Source organism: Limulus polyphemus, unplaced genomic scaffold (genome assembly GCF_000517525.1).
Source record: "Limulus polyphemus unplaced genomic scaffold, Limulus_polyphemus-2.1.2 Scaffold222, whole genome shotgun sequence".
In the NCBI taxonomy this organism is placed as follows: Eukaryota; Metazoa; Arthropoda; class Merostomata; order Xiphosura; family Limulidae; genus Limulus; species Limulus polyphemus.
Window position 1 is genome coordinate 439,601 of NW_013665832.1, and position 11,375 is coordinate 450,975.

An 11,375-nucleotide genomic window follows, 5' to 3' on the forward strand; every position below is an offset into this window, starting at 1 on the left:
CGTGTGAAGGACCTTACTCATGTACTTTTATTATTACTTTCTCGGTATGTCACAACAAATAGCAGTACAAAATATCACTTTGTTTTATATATAAAATACTTGTGACATTACACTTTTAGACTAAGTCATAAGGCCCCTGATAATTATCGTGCTTTATAGCTAAAGTACCTTTGAATGCAAAGGTGTCTGACACTGGTAAGGAACATTGCATTGTATACTGAAGAAATATACTAGATTATGTTTGGATAAAAGCTTATTGTATTTTTATGTTAAAATATCGACTATACGAGGAAATCCAGATCTGCAATTAAAAATACTTTTCTCAACTCTTCTATAAACCTATAATGCAACTAATAACTATCCTTTACGTTATCAAGTTATCTTTACAAAATCATTTAGTCTTTCTCCAGAATTCCTACTAAAGCTGAGATATAACTTTGAGCCATCTGCAGTGTCTCGTATTTGGACAGTTTTCTATCGCTTCCAATTGAAGGGACCACTTCCCGCAGTCGGTCGAAAGCAATGTTGAGACTGTGCATTCGGCTTCGTTCACGGGCGTTGGCTGCGAGGCGCTGCTTCTTCATCACGACTGGAATAGGGCGAGATTTCTGAATATTGTGTCTGGTAGAAGTTTTCTTGTGAACTATGGTTGTTTGTGATCGAATTTCTTCCAATTTTTGTTCGCAGGATGAGCTATTTTGATGTTGAGAACCTAATGTTTGCGATTCAAAAAAGGAACCCATATTTTCTAATGAACTGTAAATATCACTGTATGGCACAATGCACAAAGCATCTTCCTTTAGATAGTTCGTGGAGGAGTTTGGTGACATGGAACCACCATTTGTATAATACTGATGAGTCGTCGAACTAGATACTGGAGGAGGGAATTCGGCAGATTTTGACTGGTGAAAAATATCCATATCAGAAAAGAACGGATAATTCATTTCTTATAGAGGTGGATTGAGATCTATATATAGTCAAAGCCTGTTAAGAAAATTAACTAGAGCAAAACAATCAAGATTGTACATTATTTTAGTAAAGAAACATTATACTGGCCAAAAAAATGGACTCGTAAAGAAAGTTTTAGGCAAACTATTGAGTCTCAAAAGAGGTTCGCGCACGAGCATATACCTCCAACAAGACAGGTGTGTAAACAAGGCAGTCTTTAGCTCTCGGATAACTTTTAACATACAGAACAATGAGCAACGTAAGCCGACCTTGTGGATATGGTTTATATATATATGTGTATATATATATATATATAGATAGATAGATATAGGCGAAGCCAGACGCGCTTCATGCACTCACTGTTATCATTATCTTGTCACTTGGCCACACAACGACCAATCGAATCATGCGCCCTTCAGCATTACCTGTTCCGCTATCCTAACCCACTAGTAAGCTCTCCAGTGGCACAGCGGCATGGCTGCGGACTTACAGCGCTAGAATCTGGGTTTCGATACCCGTGGTGGGCAGAGCACAGATAGCCCATAGTGTAGTTTTGAGCTTAACTTCAAACAAAGAAGCAAACAAACCCACTAGTGATTTTTGTTTTTGATATTAAAACAATTTATAATTTCAGCGGCTCAGTTTGAATTTTATGTAAGACGTAATCGAAAACTGCGACATCACCGTTAACTATTGGACTTATATTTCACATAATGTCAAACATAAACTGAATCGTCTTTTTTCTATTTCACTATAATAAAACTTATTTTTTCTACAGCAATAGATATAATGCGCAAAAGAGTTTTAGGTCCAAACGAAGGATTAGTAATATTAGGCTTAAAATGAATTAAATCGCATTAGTGTCAGTTCGCCTGAGGTTAATACATACGAAGATAGAATTAGTTTGAGTAAATTTAGAGAGTTTAAAGCAGTTGAAATTCATTGATGGTTTATTTTTATTTTACTCAATGTGTGGATCTTGAATAAACTTAGCATCTTAGAGAAACTCACCTTTTCAAGAAAGTAAATGCACTTTGGGAGAATTTACTTCGAGAAGTTGTTGTATTCTTCCTAGTTGTGTCTCCAGCTTTAGTCTAAGTAACGTCATGTATTAGCGAGTGGAATGTCACCACGTTTTCTCCGACTGTGAAATAATAGGTCTAACAGGAATATGTTATTGGACAAAAACAGGTGAGGAAGATCCATGATTCACTTTAGAAATTAAAATTATATGTTAGTGGAGATAATTGTATTTAGAAGCAAAATGTGTGTCACAAACTGCAGAATCAGTGGAATAATAATTGAAAGAAATGAAGCTAGCCCTATTTTTTTTTAAAAAGAACAAAATAGCTTCAAATACTTGAAATATCCTTTGAAATATTTGTATGTATCGAAATTCACAAGCATGATCTGGAATTTTTCTCTTAGATACAAACGTAAGCGATTGTTGAACGTATAATTAGGCATTTTCATGAGGATATTTCAAACAAGAAACTTCGTCAAAATTATTTTTATAAGCGGCTATTTCATGACAAATATACTTTAAATATGTAAAAATAAGAGTGTTATCATTTCTATCATAGTGTTTAAACTTTTTGTTGTTTCTTCCGTGAACGTTGTCTCAGTTTATTTTCTACGTCGAGAAAGAGTTAAAAAACATAATGCGAATCGTAAAAAGGTCAGTTTTATATCACACTGTACAGAGGATAACAACTCTACAGCCCAATATATGGCCTTAGTAAGGTTTAGGTTGTATAATTATTCAACTACAAGCTAGAAAGTTTATCACAAGTGATTAAATGTAGGGTCAACGAAAGTTTAAACTTATTTCGAAACTTACACACTTCTATGTTACCTCCGCAGAAATAAAATAATGTATATGCTTTGATTGGCTGATAATTTACAGTTAACTCAAAGAAAACCAAAATCGCAATAGTGACGAATTACCTTTGAAGAATAAATAAGTAAAAACATAAGACGCTAACGCTTACTTGGGTACAACAAAAAGCAAGTCTTGTTAAGTACTCACTAAAACTGACAATATGCGTTATTTCAACGAGTCTTGACAAACAGATAAGATGTACTTATAGAAACATAGTCAACTTTCACTGGTATCCCAACAAGGAAATCATTTAGAAATATATTCTTGGTAAAACAATTATTTTTATAGAGCAAGTGATAACCTCCCCAACTCAATATCCAAGTCACCTGAAGATCCACCAAGTATATCAGTTATAATATTAAAGGTGCCACAAACCATTGTACCGAGACGAGAAATGCTGTGTATTGTCTGCTAGTTCGGCATTAAAACACACGAAATAAGGAGTTGTTGAAATCCATTTCGATTCACGTTCCAATAACTCAACGATAACTCGAGGGTTTATAACTCTAAAATTCGGGGCCCGATCCCTGCAATAAATACAGCATATATAGCCCATTGTGTAGCTTTGTACTTAACAACAAAAAATAAATCATTTCAATTCCCTGCTGCATGCCTCGTATGCTCGGTGGAGGTTATTTGTTTTTACTTTCTCTTTTGTGGTTAAGTTCTTCACTTGTTCTTCACTTGTTGATCAACATTAACTTTGGTTAACACTAGTAATTGTTTCAAATTACGTCCAGTTCAAAATAATGACGTTTTGGGACAAAAAGTTCTTATTTAATTAAGTTGATATGACGTCTGGAGCTGCACGTTGATTGTGTTTGTTTTCATACAACAGTGATGGACCAGGTGTGGTCTAATTTTTAGCGTACTCAGACTGTGCATCTGATAATTACTGCAAAAAACGCACTCTGTTGACTCGCTGTAAAAGTGACGGTCCAATCCCAGTATTCGGTCAGACAAAAAGTAGTCTAGAAGTTAGTAGTTTGTGGTGTTGACTAGTTGCCTTTCCTGTAATCTATCAGTTCAAAATTAAGGACGGCTATGCGTGGATAGCCAACCCTATGTGTAAGTTTGCGCAAATATTATGAAACAAACAACACATTAGTCATAAATATGACTTTAAACTGAGAAGTTCGTGTTATGTATTTCTATTTATTTTTAAATTAGTGCTTTAATTGGATCTGTCGTTAGGCTATATTACTCAAGTTACTAGACAACTTTTACTTACACCTTATAAAAGATCCCTGAGGATGAGGTTTATAGCACAAGCTGTTATATTAATCTGAGGTGTTTGTTAATATCGATTGTCATACAATATGTGTGTATCTACTTAGTAAACCTTGATGTAATAAAATGACATATTAATTAACAATTTTGTTTTTATAAACCCAAATGAATCCACGCTTTTATATGCTGTAAATGCTGCACACCAGAACCATTATCTGACATAGCTAAACCAAAACATTTATTATATTTATTTACCTAGTAAACTATATTGTTTCCTACTACTGGACATTTCAAGAACAAAATAGCAGAGTAGGATTTAGAAGATATAATCAAATATGTCTGATTGTATAGTGTCTCTGTTTTTAAAAGTATCATTTACTCCGTCATTCGAGCTTTAAGCAAAAGTAACAACTTTAGGACTAGTTGTACTTCCGCTGGATTCCCGAGAGTGTTCTGTTTCAAGATTAAATAAAACCAAAATTAAGAGTAACAAATATTTTTATTTCTTGCTTTTGAGATTCATATGTCATGCTGTGTTGTAACCTACAGAGTGCATAATTTTTCTCGTGATTCATGACATGGGAACGTTTTACTGACGTCACGACAGTACAAATTGCAACGTTGAGCATCCTTTATGTGACGTCATTTTATAGTCTAATGACTGACTAACAGACAACACACTACTGTATAGTGGTGCGAGTGGTTAAAACAGGTGACCCCTCCAGGCGGCTTTCGGACCTGTTTTGGAAAAGTAAGCTTCCAACTGTCAAGTTTTTGACTTAATATTTTACACTTGAAAGTTTTATTTCAGTTACACATAAATGTTTAGTTGAGTAAATATTTGCACAAAACTTACAGTTTGTGAGCTTTCTTTTTCAGGGGACAGAGAAGCGTTGTGTTTCAGTTAAGGAATTGTTTAGGGACATAGATGTAATCTAATAAATTGTACCTCAGTTAGGGTTTAGATTATAATGCAACCTAAAGAAGTCTTTAAAATATTATCTTCCTACAATTCAATATTGTACTTTTACAGTTGAAAATTACAAACTTGTCAGTCTGAATGTAAGCATGTTCGGTTATGTTCATCACACTATTTCAGAGGTATTCAATCATACATTCTCGTTACACAATATATTAACAATAGCATTCGAGCGGCACACCTCCAGCTTGTAATAGAACTATTTTCACGAGAATTGCATGAGTAGATTTAGTAAATATCAATAGCTGTCACAAACTACCAGTTGTAGTCATAATCACGATGTCACGAAGAAAGAAACAAAGGAGAATGGTTATTGAATACAAAATTAAATATATTTTTGTCCACGTAAACTTTGCACGTGTTGCACAATAAAACCACACATTTATTATAAAGACACACGTGTCCTCTTTGTTCCAAAATTGGAATGAAGTGAACACGTGACAGTGTTGAAACTTGTTTCCATGTAGATAATTGTTGTCCCGTAATAATGGATTTTAACTTCATTGTAAATTACCTTACATGGTATTTTGTATTTACCTAATATTTATCTTTAATTTCGTATTTTGCTAATCACAAACTAAGTTTTTTTTCCTACTGAGCTTTATCCTTGGAATGAATTATAGATAGTTCACATGCACATCAACATCCGTGACAGCGTTCACTTTAGGATTTTTTGTTTTGTTTTCAAACATGCATTTAAAAGTTTTTGCCTGTTTTGTTTAGTGCAAAGCTGAGCACGTGTCTTCCGTTCTTATAGAGAAAATTCCTCCATCATCACAAGCTGCTTCTAAACATTTATCAAAACGCATGGAGGAACACGTACATTAAATATGTTATAATTTACAGATTGGTCGAAACTAGTTTTGTATGTATAATAAAAAAAAAATATTAACACGTCCTGTTATTACTCTGTACTTTACGGATGTACACTAACTTGTGCAAACACTTCTACCAGATCTTATATTGTTACAGCTTTTAACTCCTACCCGATCTTATATTGTTACAGCTTTTAACTCCTACCCGATCTTATATTATTATAGCTTTTAACTCCTACCTGATCTTATGTTGTTATAGCTTTTAACTCCTACCTGATCTTATATTATTACAGCTTTTAACTCCTACCTGATCTTATATTATTATAGCTTATAACTCTTACCTGATCTTATATTGTTATAGCTTTTAACTCCTACCTGATCTTATATTGTTATAGCTTTTAACTCCTACCTGATCTATTATTATAACAGTTTTTAACTCCTACCTGATCTATTATTATAACAGTTTTTAACTCCTACCTGATCTATTATTATAACAGTTTTTAACTCCTACCTGATCTTATATTATTATAACAGTTTTTAACTCCTACCTGATCTTATATTATTATAACAGCTTTTAACTCCTACCTGATCTTATATTGTTATAGCTTTTAACTCCTACCTGATCTATTATTATAACAGTTTTTAACTCCTACCTGATCTTATATTATTATAACAGTTTTTAACTCCTACCTGATTTTATATTGTTATAGCTTTCAACTCCTACCTGATCTATTATTATAACAGTTTTTAACTCCTACCTGATCTTATATTATTATAACAGCTTTTAACTCCTACCTGATCTTATATTATTATAGCCTTATCCTCACGGAGGTACAAATCATAGTACTTGTTTCTTTCGCAGCTAATCGACCTTGTTGCGGCTAGTCAGTAAACCTAATAGTTACTAGATAGTATTTCAAGTCAGAAGATGACAGTACATTGATGGTCTGCTTCAATTATTCGAGAAGGTATTGAGTGTTAAGCAGACGAGAGTATGAGTAGGTTTCTCAGAAAGAATTAATCAAATGGAAGAGAAAGAATTAGTGTATGATGTGGCTCAGTGTGTACTCTCGTTCTCACGTTCCAGTGTTCCAGTACGTCATGCGTGCTACATACGTTGGAAGTATATGCTAGCCTAACAAAGCAATTTAAATAAAAACTCGAATATCATTTAATGACTTATAGATATGAACATTAACAGTGTTTTTCCATACACTTTCTCAAATTTTCGAAAATACATAATTGCATATACACATTTCTGTATCTATATGTATGGTGTATTTGTGTATCTGTATGCATTAGCCAAGTTTCCTTCTTTCCTTTATTATTGCTACTACCTGTTACTGTATGGTGATGGTTTGTTTGTTCATAGGACTGGGATATTTCTAATGAGGGAATATTATCACAGATGACTTTTATCTATAAAACAATAGGTTCAAAGGATTTGTATGGAGGATTTTTCTGTAATGAGACTATTAAAAATGCTCATGGTTGGAAGGAATTTGGCATGTGGACTATAATGCAGTGACTCGAGTGGAAAGTCAACATGCACAAAAAGTGTCATAGTAAACAAATTATATATACATATACATTGTGTACGCTTAGATGCTTTAGCACTGTTAGCCTTCTTCTTCTTCTAACGATATTACCGCTGCTTCAAGGTCAGCCTGCTTTTTTTAAAACCTGGGTTAGTACTCTGATCAAAAGTTCGAACATGTCTATAGAGTAGTATCACATCTGTTAGCTGAACCAATCACAAGAGTATAAATTAGTGATTGATCTGTCTTCCCGTCTGACTGTTGGATCGGTAACCTCACAAAGTCGACTAAATGGTTAACGTATTAATGAAACGACAGAATCATTCTAGAATAGTATAACAACTAAAGAGGTGATGATTCTCAGAGTCATATTCGCTATGGTCCAGGGCAGATATGTTATTCCAAACTAACCTGAATCATAACAGAAAATACAACTTTTATCACATCAATACGTTCACTTTGAAATAAAACAAACTTTAAAACAGAGCAATAATTTTTACAGTAGCCAAAACGAAATGTACAAGAAAAGAAACATACAGCAATACAGAAATGAAATATGGACAATATATACATGGCTCAACAGCAGACCTTACTTGAAGACAGAGAGAAAACCATCTAAGATGTTTGCTAACTCCAGCAACACCTTCTGATTAACTTTATGGACTTTCTGTAGGTTTCCACAGTTTTATCTACATCTGGAAAGTCTTGCAGCTCGTCTATTGGGTCTTTTATTAGTCATATTTCCTCTAATAATCCATCTTCCTGAGAAGAAGTACTCGGAGTACCATCCAGAGATTAGCCTGCACCTGACATTTATGAGGCCAGTACTTCACTGTTTATACATCTACTTTTGCTAGAGCTTTCGCCTCTTGGTGGCTTCAGGGTGAGTAGTATTCTTGGCACTTTAAAATAGCTTGTCAATGGTCCATGCTTCTGCAGCTCTGAAAATTTCTGCTTGGACTTTTAGACGCGGCATAGCGGCTCATACAATGACTCTAAGTTTTTCAAGTACAAACTTTTAGCTTATTGCTCCGTTATCTTTTGACCGATTTGAGATCTAATTACAGTTTTGGACTCAGGAGCCTAAACCCGTCGATTGATGTATTTTACCACGCCCAGGGTCTCATAGATTAATTTAATCTAATCCTGCCTAAAAGAATTTCAATTCAAAGGTAGGCTGGTAGAGATCCTGATGAGTAATAAAATCGAATCTGGTACACGCGTGTCCCACGCTTGGTATTGCTGGCGCAAAAAATATAGCCAATAAAAAAGGGGGGGGGGAAGGTCTCATAGATTAATTTACTCTAATCTTAAATAAAAGAACTTCAAGAGCCGCGGCTATTGAGGATTGCATCTTGTTTTTTGTTTTTTACCCAGTGATCTCACCAGAGATACACTCACATCTGTGTATGTGTCTTCTTCGCTCATTGTACTCTTTGGTCAGAAACTCCACAAATTGAGACTGCTTTCTAGGTGCTACTGGTCAAGAGCAGTTAGTTATTCAGGACTTTATCCCTGTGCAATTTTGACAGAATATGATATTGAAGGATAAACATCAAGTTACTTGAACATCTTATCAATCACATGGGCAACAAGATACAAAATAATATTCTCATGAGATGATATAAGGTCAAATCTTATCATTTTACGACCCTATGTCATACAAATAGTCCACACAATTATCATGTAAAAATTCTTCTGTAGGTTTTTCTGAGAAAAAAAAACTCAAAAATTTACTTCTCCAAGATGAAATAGTAGCATTACCAACCGTTGTCGAAAAGAAACCGAAATTACATATGTAATAATAAAAAAGGGATTCATCTGTGAATCGAAAATGATTTATCATTTTTTATTGAGTAATGTGGCGTTTCAAACTACATCCAAAGAGTTTGTATGTGTAAAGCAATGTTATGTATATTGTATAGGTATTCTAATGTAAAACAAGTGGGAATCCTCAATAGCTACGGCACTTGAAATTATTTTAGGTAGGATTAGAATAAATTAAGCTATGAGATCTTGGACGTGGTCAAATCCATCAATCGATAGAGTTTAACTTTCTGAGTCCATAACTGTAATTATATCGCAAATCGGTCAAGAGGTGACGGAGCTATGAGCTAAAAGTTTGTACTTAAAAAATATAATCTCAGAGACATTCTACGAGCCGCTCAGCCGCGGCTGAAAAGGCATCATTAAATCTGGCAACGAGTAAAATAAGACAAAAAAGTTAACAGAAAAAGTAAGGACTATTACGTCATAATCAGCTTTAGAAATTTCTAGTATGAAAATGGTCACTTTTGTAACATCTCCATAATTTATACCATTCAAAGTGGACATGGTTTTCACATCGTTAGGAGCACGATGGACTAATTGGATAAATAACTTCAACAAGTTTCTGATAGCCTTAAAAACATCGAGAAAATATGAAAGAAATCGCTATTACAAAGGTCAAACTGTACACGAAATATTTGAAACCTTACGAGACAGAGAAGGCAATGGAGTTTTGTTACGGCAAAAACACAGATGAATAGAAGTCTGAACAAACTCAAACTTATCATTAAGCAGATAAAGCAATTGGTCAGTTTTCTACAATATCATGACAGATAGTTCAAGCTGTGAACGGAGAAATGGTTTTTTATTTGTTTTGTTTTGAATTTCGTGCAAAGTTACACGCAGGTTATCTCTGCTAGCCGTACCTAATTTATCAGTGATAGACTAGAGGGAAGGCAGCTAGTTAACACCACCTACCGCCAATTCTTTACCAACGAATAATGAGATTGCCTGTCACATAATGACGCACCTCGGCTGAAAGGACAAACATGTTCTGTAACGGGGATTCGAACCCGCTACCCCCATATTACGAGTCGTGCGCCCCAACCACCAGGCCATGCCAGGCCCTAAACAGAGAAGTGAAATATCAGACTGTTCAACATCGCACCTCAATACAACTGAGATGTAAAACCTTAGGACAAGTTCTTCTTACTCTTACTGAGCTTTTAGGCGTAACAAGGACACTAGAAGTATCGTAACAAGAGATGTCATTATATAACAGCCACAAAAAGCTAATAATGAAAATCACCAAATCAGCAGAATAGAAGAACAGTAGAAACCTATAGAAAAGTTGAAATCAAGTAATTTTTATCTAGCTTGGTTTATGAAGTGATGGTAGTGATACACTAGGCTTGATAAATAAGTACGACTTAGAGTTAGAGCATGCCAAAACTGAAGAATCATAACACTAGGTTATTTATTGCTTTCACATTCCTTTGAAAATAGCACTGTTCTATTTGGTTGTTTGCAATACTTATGAAAATTATACAGTGACAGATTATTTAACTTGAAATACCAGGGAACGTGTATCACTTTCAAAAAAATGTCTATTTATCTATCTGTCTAACTAAATCATCAGAAAACTATGATAAACAGAGAACTAGTAGAACTGTGTTGTTTATTATTGAGAATGACTTAAAATATAGTTTGATTTCCATTCTTTTATTATTTCCTGTATAACAAAAATAAAATATTCACAAGTATCCACTAATTCATCTGAGTAATATTGCAATAAAAAATTCATATACTGGAACGTAAAAAAGTTTAGATTTAGTCAAGTAATACACAAGCCGAAAAGACTTAAATCATCGTTCTAAAGTATACTATACAGCATATTTAACACTAAACAGAGTGAAGCGGAAACGCTTTTTAAGTGAGAGAATCTGAATATGTGATATAATTACTTCCCTTGCTTCATCAGATAAAAACATGGCACAACTAGAAGGAAATGAACTTATCTCAAGAGGAAATTCACGGAGTTTGGAGGTAGTTGGAAAAGTACACCTTGCTCGTAAAGAAAGATAAAACAGAAAATAATACCCATTTTCTAAATACAAACCTAGTGTATTAAAACACTTTACGCCTTGGAGTATTGTTTGTTTTGGAATTTCGCGCAAAGCTGCACGAGGGTTATCTGCGCTAGCCGTCCCTAATTT

At 34.3% G+C, this 11,375-nt stretch overlaps 1 protein-coding gene across 1 annotated transcript; it reads right to left on the reverse strand.

Moving 5' to 3' along the window:
* Positions 1-395: 395 nt before the first annotated feature.
* On the reverse strand, positions 396-944 carry LOC106478537 (basic helix-loop-helix transcription factor amos-like). The gene has a single exon (XM_013939086.1). The coding sequence runs from the start codon at positions 942-944 to the stop codon at positions 396-398; it is 549 nt and encodes a 182-aa protein (XP_013794540.1).
* Positions 945-11,375: the final 10,431 nt, after the last annotated feature.